The sequence below is a fragment of the Macaca fascicularis genome, chromosome 8 (assembly GCF_037993035.2).
Source record: "Macaca fascicularis isolate 582-1 chromosome 8, T2T-MFA8v1.1".
Taxonomy (NCBI): Eukaryota; Metazoa; Chordata; class Mammalia; order Primates; family Cercopithecidae; genus Macaca; species Macaca fascicularis.
Genome location: NC_088382.1, coordinates 126,483,206 through 126,501,135, shown reverse-complemented (window position 1 = coordinate 126,501,135; position 17,930 = coordinate 126,483,206). Strand labels below are relative to the sequence as shown.

At 35.5% G+C, this 17,930-nt stretch overlaps 1 protein-coding gene across 4 annotated transcripts in view; it reads left to right on the top strand.

Moving 5' to 3' along the window:
• RAD21 (RAD21 cohesin complex component) overlaps window positions 1–17,184 on the top strand; it is a 28,873-nt gene extending 11,689 nt beyond the window's left edge. For all 4 annotated transcript variants that reach the window (XM_005563963.4, XM_015455127.3, XM_065519545.1 and 1 more), the window contains exons 4-14: window positions 1,009–1,108; window positions 4,536–4,642; window positions 5,516–5,722; window positions 6,206–6,331; window positions 6,696–6,818; window positions 8,525–8,748; window positions 10,247–10,406; window positions 10,849–10,997; window positions 12,175–12,324; window positions 14,177–14,260; window positions 15,430–17,184. In XM_005563963.4, the coding sequence (XP_005564020.1) occupies window positions 1,009–1,108; window positions 4,536–4,642; window positions 5,516–5,722; window positions 6,206–6,331; window positions 6,696–6,818; window positions 8,525–8,748; window positions 10,247–10,406; window positions 10,849–10,997; window positions 12,175–12,324; window positions 14,177–14,260; window positions 15,430–15,621 (1,622 nt within the window). In that variant the 3' untranslated portion in view covers window positions 15,622–17,184. The remainder of the gene's footprint in view (window positions 1–1,008; window positions 1,109–4,535; window positions 4,643–5,515; window positions 5,723–6,205; window positions 6,332–6,695; window positions 6,819–8,524; window positions 8,749–10,246; window positions 10,407–10,848; window positions 10,998–12,174; window positions 12,325–14,176; window positions 14,261–15,429) is intronic.
• Window positions 17,185–17,930: the final 746 nt, after the last annotated feature.

Below are 17,930 nucleotides of genomic sequence, written 5' to 3'. Positions count from 1 at the left end.
GCTTCAAGGGAGGAAACCTACTTGCATCTCTTCTCCCTGTGAGGTAATGGAGCTCACCCCCTTTTTTGTTCTTCCTTTGGAGCTGCCTTTTTAATACTTTTTTTCAGCAGCTTACATAGACTGAGTCATCAAGAGGTTGAAATGTTGAAAACTTAATTGTTATGTAATGATTTTTTAAAATATAGCTCAGAAAAGACAATTTTAGGATTTTAAACTTTTTTTCCTAAGTAAATATTCTTTGTAGTTTTTTGTTATTTTGTTTTAGGTAATGATTAGTTATAAAACTGGAGTCTGCCAACCACACCACCATCTAAGTAGATAATTAATATTTAAATTCACGTATCTTTCTATAATTTTTAAAAGCATTGATGAAATTTTTATTCTAATGAAAATAATGTGTATAGTAGAAACACCTTAAACAGTTTCTACTGAGGATACATTCTAGTACTTCAGTTTATGTCAATATTTGAACAGTAAAATGTTTGAGATCTAAGATTTTATTTAAAAGTAAAATATTTAGGAAAAGACTACAATACTTAACATGTGACCAACAGCACATTTTATCTAAATAACATGCTTTTTGTCTTTCAAAGTAAGGCATATTTATTATAGACAACTTGAAAAATATAAAGAAAATTAAAATTGTGTAATTCTTTCTCTAAAATAACCAGCTCCTTTTAACATTTAAGGTACTCTTTTGCAGTCATTCTTTTTCCGCCCTCATAAATACCATGTTTAATTAGGAAACTATTACTGGTTATTTGTTGATATGTCCGTTTAAACATTTATGAGCTTAATGCATAATTAGTGCTTTGACTTTTTCCTAAAGCAAGGAATACGATGTATGAGTATGGAAAAAGAGAAGTACTTGTGCTTCAAGGTATTTTGCATATGTTGTCAACCTTTCTATTAGAATATAAACTTAGGAAATTATACCTACTTATCTCTCTCTAATCCCTAGATAATTTATGGGTAGCTAGATATTCAAGCTTACCATTTCTTTTCTAGGTGTTGTTGACCTGCCTGAGGAAAATCGGGAAGCAGCTTATAATGCCATTACTTTACCTGAAGAATTTCATGACTTTGATCAGCCACTGCCTGACTTAGAGTATGTGTCTTCTTTTAAAAAAAATTGTTGACTTGGTCTACAAAAAGCAGTAGTATTAGCTTTCAAATATATAGTTTTCCTTGGAATGTTTTACATTAACAGGTAGCTAAAATGCATATGTATGTTTGTTTAGGATAGTATATAAATATGGAACATGAAACCTAGAAAGTTGTTCTTCTGTAAGAAAATCATGTGGATGTCAGCTTTAACACAGCTAAGATGTGAGAGTTTTGACGCGCTTAGGCCAAAGCTTATGTAAACTGAAACAGTCAGGTATGCTTGTTACATAATGATAGCAGGGATTGTAAACTGTTGCTTCATGATATTTTTCAGAGTTACATGTTAAAGTCGGCTACTGGTTATCTTCTTGGCCAGGCTATACTCAGAGCCATAATTCTGTTCTGGTTTGTTTTTATTTTTGTTTTAAATGAACATGCGAGATAACTTTTTATGAAGAGCAACAAAGGGTCATTGTCACGACACACATTTGAGAGGAGAGAGTTACACAGAAATGGCCATTACAGCGGAGTACTGTAGTATGTTTCCCTTTTCTCAAGCCATTACCATCCAGCTATCATGCCATGATGTTGGAACGTGACTGTAGCTTTCCAAGGGACTTAGTAGCATAACTGACAACCAAGCCACTCTACACTATTACAAATTTCTCTGCTTTTTGAAATGATCTGTGGCTTCTAATTAGAGTAAGTTCATGACCTATTTTGTTATTGCATGTGTATTGATTAGTTCTAGGCTCTATCTAGCTATTTTACTTTTTTCTCTCCTTTTGACATTTTATTTGAAAATTTTTTATCGTGGAAATTTTTAAACATAACTAATAACTAGAGAAATTAGGATTATGAACCTTACATGTCATTCAGCTTATTAATTACAAGTATATTGCCAGTCTTATTACATCTATTTTTCCCCCAGCTTACCTCACAGCCCCCACCAGATTATTTTAAATTAAGTAACAGATAATCTTATTTCATCTGTAAATAGTTCGATATTTGTCTCTTAGAGGTAAAAGAATTTTTAAAGCCTCCATAACACATCACACCTTTAAAAAAATTATCAGTAATTCCTTATTATAGACATACTTTGGAGATACTGTGGGTTTGGTTCCACTGCAGTAAAGCAAGTTACACAAATTTTGGGGTTTCACGGTGCCTATAAAAGTTATGTTCACACTGTACTCTATAGTCTATTAAGTGTGCAGTAATAGTATTATGTTTAAAAAAGCAGTGGGCATAACTTAAAAATACTTCACTGCAAAAAAAAAAATGCTAGTGATCATCTCAGCCTTCAGCAAGTTACAGTTCTTTTGCTGGTGGAGGATTTGCCTCCATGTTGATGGCTGCAGACTGAAATGGGTGGTGGTTGCTGAAGTTTGAGGTAGCTGCGGCAATGTCTTAAAATAAGACAACAGTGAAGTGTGCTGCATCGATTGACTCTTTCATGGGAGATTTCTTTGTAGCATATAATGCTACTCGATAACATTTTACCCACAATAGAACTTCTTTCAAAATTGGAGCCAATCATCTGAAACCCTACCACTGCTTTATCAACCAAGTTTATGAAATATTCTAAACCCTTTGTAGTTGTTTCAGCAATATTCACAGTATCTTCACTAAGAGTAGAATCCATCTCAAGAAACCAATTTCTTTGCTCATCCATAAGAATTAACTTCTCATTTGTTAAAGTTTTATTCCAAGATTGCATCAATTTAGTTACACTTTCAGGCTCCACTTGTAAGTCTAGTTCTCTTGCTTTTTCCACCATATCTGCAGTTACTGCCTCCACTGAAGTCTTGAACCCCTCAAAGTCATGCATCAGGGTTAAAATTAATTTCTTCCAAACTTTCTATTCCACTGAAACTTTCTCCATATGAACACTAAGGTAGTTTTGTTTTCTTATTCATGTTCACTAGAGTAGTATTTTTAATTTCCTTCAAGAACTTTTCCTTTGCATTCACAACTTGGCTGTTCGGTGCAAGAGGCCTAGTTAGCCTAAATCAGCTTTAGACATGCTTTCTTCACCAGGCTTAGTCATTTCTAGCTTTTGATTTAAAGTGAGATACGTGTGACTCTTCGTTTTACTTGAACAAATAGTAGCCATTGTAGGGCTATTAATTGGCCTTATTTCAATTTGTTGTGTCTCAAGGAACAGGGAGGCCCAAGAAGAGGGAGAAACATTGCAGGGGGCAGGGTGAGCGGGAGGGCAGGAGCAGTCAGAACACACAGAACATTTCTTAAGTTTGCCATATTATTTGGGCATCCTTTGTGGCACCCAAAATAATTAAAATAGTAGCATCAAAGATCACTGGGCCAGGTGTGGTGGCTCACACTTGTGATCCCAGTGCTTTGGAAGGCTAAGGTGGGAGAATCGCTTGAGGCCGGGAGTTTGAGACTAGCCTGGGCAACATAGTGAGATCCCGCCCCCCCATCTCTACTAAAAAATAAGCAAAAAAATTTAAAAGATCACTAATCAAGATCACGGTAACAGATATAATAATAAAAAGTTTTTAAATAGCATGAGAATTACCAAATATGACACAGAGACATGAAGTAAGCTTGTGCTGCTGGAAAATGGCACCAATAGACTTGCTCAAGGCAGTGTTACCACAAACCTTCGGTTTATTAAAAACTCAGCATCTGTGAAATTCAGTAAAAAAAAAAGTGCAGTAAAACAAGGTATGCCTATATGATATCTAGTCAGCATTCAACTGTTCCCAGTTGACATGTTGGCTTTTTTTTTTTTTTTTTTTTTTTTTTCCCTCTTTCCAGTTTGAGTTGAGGCTAAACAAAGTCTACAAACTGCATCTGGTTGATATAGCTTATGAGTCTCCTAAGAATCTATTATAGCTTTGCCTCCCTCCTCTTTTTTTTTCCTTGCCGTCTATTTTTTTGTACACACTTGGTCAGTTGTTTTGAGGTATTAATGTTCTGGATATGGCTGATAGTGTTTGGTTTTTAGCGTTGTACACTTTTTATTTTTTAGTATTTTTAAACTATATGAGAGATTATTCTTTATTAGAGGAAGAAACTGAGTCTCAGGGAAGTCAGGGAACTTTCGAGTTTACACCGCCTGTAAGTTGCAGGGTCCTAATGAAAACCCATGCCTATCTAGCCTATCATTTCTAATTTTTTCCTCTATACTTGGTTTAGTGACTTCTGCATATCACATTGTATTTGCTGATTATTGATGCTTTTCAAATTTAAATACAAGTTAATTTCCAAATCACTTGCATTCTTGGATTATACTGGAATGTATGAAGATATTAAATATTAAGGCTTCTAAAACTTGGTGGGTTGTGTGTATATATGTGTATTTTTTTTTTTAATTTTTCTTATAGAGAGAATTGGGATTTTTTTTTTCTTATAAACACAGTGAGACTTGAGACTAAAATGTATTTGACCTTCTTTTAAAGTGACATCGATGTGGCCCAGCAGTTCAGCTTGAATCAGAGTAGAGTGGAAGAGATAACCATGAGAGAAGAAGTTGGGAACATCAGCATTTTACAAGAAAATGATTTTGGTAAAAGAGAAACAAATTACTAGCCATTAGTTTATAATGTTATATTGTGCCGCTAATAGCAGTTTCAGAAGAAAACCAGACTATATTCACATTGACAGAAAGACTTAAAATTTCATGTAATGCATTTTCATCAAGAAAAGAATTTGGCTTTCTTACCAGTATATTAAGCATCATTTTCATATTTAGAGCTAATTGTTTACCTACTCCTCTCCCTATATACAATCATAGAACCTATATATTGATTTCTGCGAGGAGTCCCAATATTGAAGTAGTGATCACATTTAAACCAACCATTTTGGAATGGTTAGATTCCCTATTATACTTGCTATTCAAAAGCAGGTATTCAAAACTAGTAGCAAGCCATACTCTTTTTTAAAAGACGGGGTCTGTGCTGTGTTACCCAGGCTGGAGTGCAGTGGCTCTTCACAGGCAGGATTATAGTACACTACAGCCTCGAACTCTTGGATTCAAGTGATCCTCCCACCTCAGCCTCAAGTAGCTGGGACTACAGGCACATGCCACTGTACCCAGAACCAGATTATTTTCTTGATGAAACACATTATAACAAGAAAGTTTAAGCTGTGACTATTAATGTAACTTAACATATGTACATATTTAGAGTTTAACATATTTTAGGATCATTTAAATCTAGATCTAAGGTTGAATTTGCTAGTCATGCCCAAGTATTGTAGCTGTGTGTAATTGAGTCATTTTTAAAAATTTAGATGCTAAGATTTAAAGTTTAAACTAGATATTTTAACATTTGAAGATAAGACTTCAGTAAGCAAATGTGACATAATTATAATAAATCATTAGCTGTTTTATCACAGTGCTATTTCTAATCTTTCTAAACTAATGACAAAATTTGTTTAGGTGATTTTGGAATGGATGATCGTGAGATAATGAGAGAAGGCAGTGCTTTTGAGGATGACGACATGTTAGTAAGCACTACTACTTCTAACCTCCTATTAGAGTCTGAACAGAGCACCAGCAATCTGAATGAGAAAATTAACCATTTAGAATATGAAGACCAATATAAGGATGATAATTTTGGAGAAGGAAATGATGGTGGAATATTAGGTATGTGAGAAAATGATGGTTACTCGAACATAAACAGAATTTCTTTATTGTAAAGTTTTGGAAGCAGTTGCTAATTCTGAGTCTTGAACAACTTTTAGATATATGTGAGTGAATTGTGATCAGTTGGTTCAGTAAGACATTTCGGTAAAATCAGCCTCTTAAAATATTATAACAAAACTTAAATATGCTTATCAGAATGCTGAATTTTATTAGTACTTAAAACTGTTTGTGTTTGATAGCTGTGTTAAGTAAATATTTTTTAAAATAGATAAATGAACTAGAAAATACAAATGAAGAATGATAATTTTTTTATATACTGAGTGTTTTATACTTTTATAAACTACCTGGAGGAGAAACAGATAAAAATTGAATATATGTTTAAATTTTATCCCTTTTAACGTAATTTTGTTTTTCCATTGATTGGCTATTGTGGTTTTGGCATTTCTTTTAGAAATTACAACTAACTTACATTCTCTATTTCAGATGACAAACTTATTAGTAATAATGATGGCGGTATCTTTGATGACCCCCCTGCCCTCTCTGAGGCAGGGGTGATGTTGCCAGAGCAACCTGCACATGACGATATGGATGAGGATGATAATGTATCAAGTAAGCATTTCATGTTCAGTGATTCTGGGGATGATTGTATGGCATCCAAAAAGATACTTACCATAGAAGATGACAAACTAGAAGTTACAGTTTTTAATGAATTACAAATATCTTTAAGTACAGTGCTTATGATTGATTACTGGTTCTGATTCTGTGTTTAATCTTGCGCCCCTCCCCATTTTTTGGCCAGTTGAGTTACAAGTCTGGTGGGGCTTTCCCATTAACTAGAAAAATATTTTTTCTTAGTAATAATAGGATTTCTTTCTATTTCATGAAGAGATTTTTCTCCTACCATTTGTAGGATATATATTACATACCAAAGTTTTTGTGACTGTATTTTTTTTTTTTTTTTTTTTTTTTACAGTGGGTGGGCCTGATAGTCCTGATTCGGTGGATCCCGTTGAACCAATGCCAACCATGACTGATCAAACAACACTTGTTCCAAATGAGGAAGAAGCATTTGCATTGGAACCTATTGATATAACTGGTGAGCATATGAACCTTTAGATTTATACAGCATACAACATAAGGTCTTACTTCTGGTTTTTGCCTGTCTACTGATCTGCTACTGTTGTTTTAGATAACTAGGCTTCTTGCTTTTTTCTGGTTTTTTGCCTGTCTACTGATATGCTACTGTTGCTTTCGTTAACTAGGCTTCTTGCTTTTATGTCACAGTCATCTGTCATAGTCTTCTATCGAATTATAATTTTGAGTATTTTGTAGAATGTCTGTGCAAGTTGCTGTGAAATATAAAAGTATAGAACAAGCTTTCTGATAATGCGTATCTTAGTCTCCTGGGGTTCCCAAAATGTTAGCAGCTCACATGTGTAACAACTAGAAAACACTGGAAAAGCATTTTTCAATAAATTACAATTCTAAATGCTGTACAGTTGGGCTACAAGCTGGAAAAAAACTAAAAGTATTCTTTAAAAAAACAAAACAAAACAAAACTGGAGGCTGGTGTGGTGGCTCACACTTGTAATCCAGTACTTTGGGAGGCCCAACCAGGAAAACCACTTGAGGCCAGGAGTTTGAGACCAGCCTGGGCAGTAAATATAGTAAGACCTGTCTCTTCAAAAAGAAATTTTTTTTTTTATGTGCTCTTAGAATTTGCCTTTTTCCGCACGTTCTGAAAAAAGAAATCTTTTTAAATTTAAAAACTGGAAATGTCAAAAATTCTAGAATAAGTAATTTTTTTCTTGTAGTTTTTTTAAGTAACATTGTAAGACACATTATTTATATTTGAGGAGGGCTGCTTCTGAATGACAGACAGTTTGAGATAATGGGGATATAAAACTTAATAGTTTCTAGATGGTTTATGAGGACAGTAGGAAAGAATACTTGAAATCGATTACAGTGTAATTTAGACATAGTTTTTACCTTTAAGTAGGACAAGATTACCCTTTTGGGTTTCCCATTGATGAGGGAAATGTACAATTAAGTAAAATATATACTTTATTAGATAGTGAGATTAGAGAGAGACTCTCACTGTGTGTAACATCTTTTTGTGTATATATATATATTTTTTAAGTGTTGATCCAAAAACCTTTGGGGTATGTCTGACAGGGTGAAATTTTGAGGATTTTATTTAACCCCATGAGCTTTTCTGCATTTTAAAAAAGTGAGACAATACCACCTACTTGTAAGTTTTAAGGATTAGAAATGACTCTTTTAAAATGTCTAGGATGGAGTTACAGTTCTATCTGACTGGGCCTGGGCTTGTTTCATTCTATCAAGCAGCTTCCACAACTGCCATATATGAATTATAACTTTTCTAATAAAAATAATAGTATTTGCAATCATTAAAGAAAACTCAGTCTGTGAGTTTGAGTGATGGGCCCTGTTTCAAATGAGAAAATGATCCCAACTCTGAAGGGTATGATATGTTCATTGTTTGCAGTATAAAACTACATAGTCAAAAATGTATTGGACCTTACATCATTTTACTTATTTTGTGCTAAAAGTCTATACTCATTCAGCAAATTTTTGTTGAATGCCTCTATTTTGTTCCAGCCTCTATTCTAAATGATGGTTGGAAAACATCAGTTAAAACATTCTATCCTCATGAAGTTTAACTTTTCTGCTCGAGTCTGTGTGTAGAAAAGCAGGGAATATAGTCAGGCCAGATCTTGTAACTGTGTGTTCCATGCTGGCCTCTCAGGAAAATGATCTTATTTTTTATTATCATTCCAGTTAAAGAAACAAAAGCCAAGAGGAAGAGGAAGCTCATTGTTGACAGTGTCAAAGAGTTGGATAGCAAGACAATTAGAGCACAACTTAGTGATTATTCTGATATTGTTACTACTTTGGATCTGGCACCACCCACCAAGAAATTGATGATGTGGAAAGAGACTGGAGGAGTAGAAAAATTGTTTTCTTTACCTGCTCAGCCTTTGTGGAATAACAGACTACTGAAGGTAATACAGTTTGCAGAATTTTTACTTCATATACATTCTGAGCATCTAAAAAAAAAAGATTCTAAAACCTTTGAATCATTTTTGATTAAGTATTTTGCAACCGTATGGCATGTTTTCTTTTTTCTGCCTTAAATCACAGTGTACTGGGCATAACTTTATTTGAAATATATGGATAAGTGACACCTGCATTTCTAAAAGATGTAAAATGAATTTTCCTTATTTTAAAAAGCCACTGACATGTTTAATAATACTTCTGTCTGTAATGAACTATTAGTTATATCGTCTTAGTGTGTTTTACATCTGAATTCTTGAAATGTTTTCTGAATAAAACATGAGTGGTTCTGCTTTTTCCACAGTAAAGAATTCTGGCTTCAAGAGGTTTTTTGGTGTTTTTGTTTGTTGTTCCATTTATAGGCTCTTTTCTGCTCACATTCCACAATATTCCAAAATAAGATTCACAGGTGTCTGGTGAATGAAGCAGTGCTGTTCGGCTACTATTCTGTCTGAAGTTGAAATAATGCACAGAACCTATTGATTTTACTGTGTATTTAGAATATAGTAATATATTCTAAATCTAAAGTATCCCAGAGCAACAAAGTTGTGCTCTTTATTGTAAGCACTGTCATATAATTATTTTTAAGAAGGTCGTTAAACTATTCTTTGACTCAGTAATTTCATTATTAGAAATTTTTCCTAAGGAAGTAATTCAAAGTATGGAAAAGCTACCTCTGTTAATGTTGATTACATTCTTGTTCACAGTTTTAAAAAGAGAGAAGCCTGACATTTTAAGAGTAGAGGAATGGTTCAAAATGAAATATGTAACCATTAAAAGTAGTTTAAATGAGACTGGGAGCAGTGGCTCACGCCTGTAATCCCAGCACTTTGGGAGGCTGAGGCGAGTGGATCACTTGAGGTCAGGAGTTAGAGACCAGCCTGGCCAACATGGTGAAATCCCGTCTGTACTAAAAATATAAAAAGTAGCCATGTGTGGTGGTACACTGTAATACCAGCTACACAGGAGGCTGAGGCACAAGAATCACTTGAACCCGGGGGTGGAGGTTGCAGTGAGCTGAGATTGTGCCACTGCACTCGAGCCTGGGCAACAGAGCGAGACTCCGATTCAAAAAATAAAAATAAAAAATAGTTTGAATGATAGCTAATAAGGTTACTATGTAAGTGAAGAAAACACAATTTAAAGCTGTTTGGTATGAGACCAGTTAGGATGAGTTTTAGTTGATGAATATGAAAATAAACTGCAGGCAGATAAATGGAAAACCCTTAAGGTTGTGAGATAATGGATACAATTTTTTTAGTTTATCTAAAATGTCTGCAGTTATAATTTGAAAACTCATTTAAAATCATTTTCAGATGGAATGAATTGTGAATATGATAAAAGCCATGCTAAATTATACACTTAGAATATACTTTTGGAAGATATAAATCAGTGGTGACTTTAGTTAGATTTATTTTATCATTGAAATATTTTTTTTTCTTATAGCTCTTTACACGCTGTCTTACACCGCTTGTACCAGAAGACCTTAGGAAAAGGAGGAAAGGAGGAGAGGCAGATAATTTGGATGAATTCCTCAAAGAATTTGAAAATCCAGAGGTTCCTAGAGAGGACCAGCAACAGCAGCATCAGCAGCGTGATGTTATCGGTTTGTTCTGTTAGAATAGTTCCTTGATGAAGTTCACATGAGTATTTGGCTTAAAATTTACCTTTATACTGTCAGAGTGAAAGAAATGAGGAATCAAAGATATACTCAAATGTTTGGGCAGGGAAATACATTGGACCTGATTGCCTTATTTAAGTATGAAGCTTCCTGTCTTTCCAGAGGTTTAAGGTTCAGAACTGGCAGGGGAGATAGTCTGCTAAAGAATTGTCCTACATCGTACTGGGGGTAGGACTTGTCCTTTTAAGATCCCCTTTACGTATATTGCTAAAAATTGACTAAACCTTTATGGAACTAAAATTTATCTGGCCGTCTTCATTAAAGAAAACATTACATATGTCTTAGTGTACTAGTTTTAAAAAATAAATGGTTCTATAATGTTCAAAACTGTATGACCTATGTTTTCTCTTCATATGACCAATTGCAGATGAGCCCATTATAGAAGAGCCAAGCCGCCTCCAGGAGTCAGTGATGGAGGCCAGCAGAACAAACATAGATGAGTCAGCTATGCCTCCACCACCGCCTCAGGGAGTTAAGCGAAAAGCTGGACAAATTGACCCAGAGCCTGTGATGCCTGTAAGTAAGCAAATCTATCCATTAAGTCATTTGAAGGTATTCATACAGCAGTAGCAAGTGGTGTTTAGGGAGGCCTTTTAAAGTATCTTGGTTTTGACAGAAAATGGTAAGGAATGAGTCCCGAGGAAGAAGAGCAACAGGATATAGATAGTCCACTCCTAATGGGAGGATTTGTTCTGGGAGTCTGTGCAGTCTTTCTGACTCTTTTTGAATAGTATTGCTTTAGAGTGCTCCAGAGTGAGCATCCTTGACTCTGAAGTTGGTTCTGATTTATTATTTGGCAAACATTCCTGCATACCTTCAGTACTAGGTAGTTTTAGGTCATCTTATTAAGTAATCAGAATAAACTTGTCAAATACCTGAGAAAATGTAAAGCATTATCTGTCTGCTTCATTCAAACTTTGACTACCATTAAGTTCGGCTAGGATAGGAAAGCTAAGCAATTATGAGGGAGGAAATAGTAGGGTTTGGTTTAGGGCTTTCCAATCTTAAGTCTATAGAATAAATGAATTTGAGCAAAGGGAGGCTTTTTGATAACCTTAGGCTTCTTGTTCAGCCTCCATCAAGAATACTCTGCCAATTTTAAGAACTAGTTTTCTGTGCCCTCTGGTGGTAAGAGTTGTCAATAAGAGCATTTTTCTGTATTAGCTCAGGACTAGGAAGACAGTAATGAGTAGGTGACTTGCATAACCACCCTCCTCCTGGTAATTCTTTGGTTTCTTAAAGACTGGTTTTGATGTTCTTAACTCTTTTATATTAAGCCTGAGAGAAAATAAATATAGGAAGTGGACCCAGAAAAGCAGTGTCCTCACTCCTATTATTTGCTGCCGTGAGACATTCAAGACTCTCAGAGTGAAAGCTTATGATTTTTAAGTTAAAATATAATAACCTTACAGAAGCTTTAGTAGTTAAAAAACATTTGACTCCTAAAAAGTAAGTATGAAAATGAAACATGGTTTAAGATAACGGTCAGTTTCTTTTGTAAGCTACTTCAATGTAGTTTTATAAAAAAATCAAAAAAAATATATACTATAATAAATTTTTTCTTGTGGGAAAGTGTGGAGATATAATCTCAGTATTTTCAACTAGAAAACTTCAGCCACTGTGTATTTGCATATTTAAAATAAGCTACTTTAAAAACATACATCTTAAATTGTCTTATTTGTATTGCTTTAAGCCTCAGCAGGTAGAGCAGATGGAAATACCACCTGTAGAGCTTCCCCCAGAAGAACCTCCAAATATCTGTCAGCTAATACCAGAGTTAGAACTTCTGCCAGAAAAAGAGAAGGAGAAAGAAAAGGAAAAAGAAGATGATGAAGAGGAAGAGGTAAACTAATTAATAATTTTCATTCCAGCTTTAGCAAAAGCCTCCAGCCAGCTTTTTTATTTTTCATATTGGGGCTAACTTAATTGATGTTGAGCATCAGAGTTATATAAAAAGAAGAATATAAGCAAAATTTTACCAAATTCATAGTGGTATCGATCATCGTTAGGAACATCAAATTTTATGCTGTGCTGTAACTCATTGGCTCCCTGTGGGCTGTTGAAGGACATGGAATTGCCCTTACGCTGATTTCTTGCCTGACTTCTAGACTGCTTGTAGCTGCTTTTACTATCTTGTGGTCAGTGGTCAATTCTTAACTGCTGTTATCATCTACTTATAACCTCTTCTGTATCTGTGGTGGCCTGGAAATCAGATAACTGTACATTTTCCACTTGTCTGGGTTTTGTTTTTGTTTTTCCTTTAGTTGGACCCCAGGGTAAAGCATAACTTTGCTAAAAACTTAGACTGAGTGAAGCCTTGAATGACTTTTTCTTTTTACAAAGTAAGAGGTGTTTTAGGAATCAGTTTCTTTTTCCGGGGGCGTGTTTACGCTGTTGAAGGTCCTCCTTCTTCTCCTTCTCCTTCTCCTTCTCTTTCTCCTCCTTCTCCTTCTCCTCCTCCTCCTCCTCCTCCTTCTCCTTCTCCTCCCTTCCTCCCTCCCTCCTCCTCCTCTTCGTTCCTCCCTCCCTCCTCCCTTCCTTCCCCCCTCCCTTCCTTCCTGCCTTTCTCCCTTCCTTCCTCCCTTCCTGCCTTCCTTTCTCCCTTACTCCCTCCCTCCCTCCCTCCCTCCCTCCCTCCCTTCCTTCCTTCCTCCCTCCCTCCCTCCCTCTCCTTCTCCTCCTCTCTTCTTCTTCCTTATTTCTGCATCATTGAGGTTGTTAAAACTTAGAATTTATTCTTCTGTTTGATATTCTGTCAGATATGTTACTTAAACCTTTTAATTTAAAATAAGGTGTCCTTTAGGTGGCATTGAAGCTGTTTAAATTTCTTCAGGATCAAAAAAGGTTATGGATTGGATAAATTTTCATTAACATCTGTTCGTAATTCTAATAATAGTGCATATCTTTAATATGAATACCTTATTTTACAACCAAAATTAGCTTCAGAGCTATTCCTATGTGTGAGGGTATGCCATTATCTCAGACTTAGTTGTGAATGAGTATTAAAATAGTTGTGGTTTCTGTATATAGTTTCAGCATAGCCTGGGAACATCACAACTGCTGCCTTGCACCCACCTTGGACTTTAAAAAGTCATTTAGGCAGCACGTGGCTGAGAACTATGTTGCTCAAGTGAAATATATAATAAGGGTTATAGCCCATTCATTTTAAAACGCCATATAGACCAATAATAAATCCTCAACTTAGCTAGTCTGCAGGCTCTTTGGTACTGCTCCACAATGAGATTAGGAGTCTGCCAGAACATAAGTCATCTGGAAAATCATGTTGCAATATTTATGTATGTATATTTAGTTGAAATAAACATTATATTTAATGGTACAGTTGATTTTTATCCTTAAGTTCTTGAAGAGGGACCAGTAACCAAAAGCTCCATGATCAGCAGCGTCCACAGACCACATAGTGTGTGTAGACAGCATCCTTATACTGCAGTATAAAAGCATACTTTTAGCCAAATGTTTGCTTGCATATAAACAGAGGACTTTGCCTTGTAATTTAAGAAAAACTCTTCAGTTTATACTCTAGATGCTAAGTGATTGCTCAGCAGCATTAAGTACAGTTTTCTCTTAGTTCAAAATACACAATCTCAGGGTAGTTGAGGAGCTTTTAGGAGATGTAGAAATACTTCATTTCGCATTGGACTTGTTTTGTCAGCTTTTTGGGGGTCATTTTCATTCAGGATGAAGATGCATCAGGGGGTGATCAAGATCAGGAAGAAAGAAGATGGAACAAAAGGACTCAGCAGATGCTTCATGGTCTTCAGGTATTACTGCTGTTGTCTTAGAGGAAAATGCTTTATCAAAGGATTTTGGCATTGTTCCCTGAAAAAAAAAAAAAAGTTACATGCTGGAAACAGAAAGCATACCTTTGTGAAACTTTTCCCAAAACGACATTATTTTTAAATGTTTTAATTAAATACATAAACTATTAGGCCAAGAGTAAGCCTGAAAAGCAGAACCGTGGTGACATATTACACAACTCCTTTGTATGCCTGCACCTTCTTGTTTTTCGTTGAGTAAATTTAATGTGATGGATTATTACATTTATTGGGTCATTATGGAGCATCAGATGTCACTTTTCCTTGTGCTTTAATGTCCTAGACACAGACAAGATACCTTGAACATCTGCAGAATGCCAAGCAAGTTGCTCAAGGTTTCTTAAAATAGGACAGTTGACATTTAATTTTTTTTTTTTACTTTAAAAACTGTAAGTGCTAGATTTTGCTATTATATTACATTAGATGTCTAAATAAATTGATTATTTTAATAATACATGCCAGAACAATTTTGCTGGTTTCTTGGACTTTCTTATTTAGATTTTAGATGTACCATAACATACTTTGGCCTTTTACCCTCTTGATTAACATGAGAATCATATACTGTTTTAAAAAGTGCAGTCTTTGTCCTGAGCAGAATATATAGTTTGTTTTTTCCAGTAACCAAAATTAGCATCTGTGTTAGTCTGTTTTGTGTTGCTCTAAAGGAATACCTGAGTCTGGGTAATTTATAAAGAAATGGAGTTTATTTGGCTCACAGTTCTGCAGACTGTACAAGAAGCAAAGCACCAGCGTCTGCTTCTGGTGAGGCCTCAGAAAGCTTATAGTCATGGTGGAAGGCAGAGGGGGAGCAGGTGTGTCACATGGCGAGAGAGATGGCTAGGCTCTTTTAAACAACCAGCTCTCTTGTTAACTAATGAGCAAAAATTCACTGATTGCTGCGGGGAACCATTCATAAGGGATCCACCACCACCCCCATCCCCACCCTCACCCCGTGACACAAACACCTCACTAGGCTCCATCTCTTAACAGTGGGGAATCACGTTTCAGCATGAGATTTGGAGGGGACAGATATTCAAACTGTGTCAGCATCCTCACTGAATTACTACTTTATTTTACAGGTTACTTTAAGTTATCCTTTTTTGGTTTTATTTCAGCGTGCTCTTGCTAAAACTGGAGCTGAATCTATCAGTTTGCTTGAGTTATGTCGAAACACGAACAGAAAACAAGCTGCCGCAAAGTTCTACAGCTTCTTGGTTCTTAAAAAGCAGCAAGCTATTGAGCTGACACAGGAAGAACCGTACAGTGACATCGTTGCAACACCTGGACCAAGGTTCCATATTATATGAGGAGCTAGAAACATTATAGCTAGTGTTTGATTCACTAGTGCTTACGAATTGCCCCCATGTGTAGGGGACACAGAACCCTTTGAGAAAACTTAGATTTTTGTCTGTACAAAGTCTTTGCTTTTTTCTTTCTTCATTTTTTTCCAGTACATTAAATTTGTCAATTTCATCTTTGAGGGAAACTGATTAGATGGGTTGTGTTTGTGTTCTGATGGAGAAAACTGCACCCCAAGGACTCAGAAGATGATTTTAACAGTTCAGAACAGATGTGTGCAATATAGGTGCATGTAATAATGTTCAGCGGCAGTCAAAAGTCATGATTTTTATCTTAGTTCTTCATTACTGCATTGAAAAGGAAAACCTGTCTGGGAAAATGCCTGACAGTTTAATTTAAAACTATGGTGTGAGTCTTTGACAAGAAAAAAAAAAACAACGCCTTTCCATCAGTAACACTGGCAATCTTCCTGTTAACCACTCTCCGATTAGGGATGGTATCTGAAACAACAAAGGTCGCCCTCTTGAGATTCGTTTTAAGTGTAATTCCCTAATGAGCAGAGGTGTACGTGAAGTTGTGTTGTGACTGATAACCTTCAGCTACAAAAAGATAGGACTGACTTGGTTTAAGTGTTCTGTTTTGTAAATCATTCCATTTGAGTCTTTCTGATGAACTTGGCTATCCTGAAATCTGTTATTTTAGTGAGGTTCCAAAATGAGCAAAGCTAGGCCTGATTAGAGTAGAGTAACTATTAAAAAACATAACTTTCTAGGAGCTATAAATCAAAGTTTTGAAAAGATGTTTGGATATATTTGAGTATTCAGATCATGAAAACAGAAATTGCCCTGCCTACTACAAGGACAGACTGATGGGAAATTATGCACCTGGTCAACTTAGCTTTTAAGCAGACAATGCTGTAAAAACTAATGGCTTCTCTGGTATTTATTATAAGTTTTAGTACTGATCTCCTTTTCCAGTGCTGCACACTCCTGTGTTTGGAACTTTAATAGCATTGCAACGAAATCTTATATCCAGTTTCCTGTAATTTAATTGAAGAAAAATACGTCCAAATAAAGACTTTATTATTAACAGACCAGATAGCATCAGAAATCATGTGACTATTATGATTATCAGAATATGTCTTAACTTTTTAGGGCAAAGTTAACACTGAAAGTTACAGCTTAAGTGTTGGAACTTTTGTGGCAAAAACATCACTTTTGAAACTCAGACTTCAGTGTATACCCAATAATTTAAAATTATGTGAAATGTTTTAAATTTGTGAACTCGTAATTACTGTTTTAATGATTCAGTTTCTTGAGAGTGGTAATTGTATAAAATTGCTTTTGCAGCTTTATATTCAATATGACGTGCCTGTAAACCAAGGAGTTTTCCCCGTTTGTAAAAAGACATTGTAGATAATTGAATGTTTGATTTTAGAAAGGTCATTAGTTTCTTGTTACACATTTTGTTAGTCTGGTTTTTGTTGCTTATCGGGTTTAATATTGTTCTTGAAAATAGTTGATGCTATGTTATGTATAACTTTTCTAATAAAAGTTGTGTTATAAGCTGTACTTTTTTGAGTATTTGTTATTCAGTTGGTGGTGGTCCCCAAGGGAAAGTTGGCTGAAAAAGTTATTATAGCCCAACACCTCATTTGTTTGCCTTATCTAGAATAGTTGTCCATATAAACCAAATGAATTTTTCAAAAGAGGTCTTAGACTACAAATGGAAGACAGACTAGCTTGTCTCCAACCTTCTTTGTTAACAGAACTATGTGACCTGAAATTTTAATGTATAACTGTTATGTGTGAATGTATTAAGAATAAAAATGAAACTAACAAATGGCTGGTACAGAGGAAGCTTTGGGACATAAATATATATGTGTAACTGCTAAGTACATACAAACTGACATGCTGTGGGTGTACACCCTTGGTGCTCCAAACAAGCTAGGTGGGTAGGCAGGTGCTAGAAATACCCTAGGTCAGTCTCAGAAGCCTAACTGAAAACCAGGACATTCAGTTACCTGACATGTACCCACTTTTACATTCTAGCCTCTTGACTAGTCCTGCTGCCCCTGCCCCCCCAGTCCCCCGGCCCCCACTGTGAGCTTTAAAGCACTGAGATTTTATGGTTTAAACCCTGATTTGAGTGTAAATATGTTGCTGTTTTTAATAGAAAAAAATCAGATTTGACTAAGCACCAATTATCCTGAAAGCCAAAGCAGCTTGAATTTGGGGCTCACTGCCATAGATACCTCTAGTAAAGAGTTATGATTAATGTGAAAGTGCTGAGAGCCTAGAATACAGCATGCCACAGT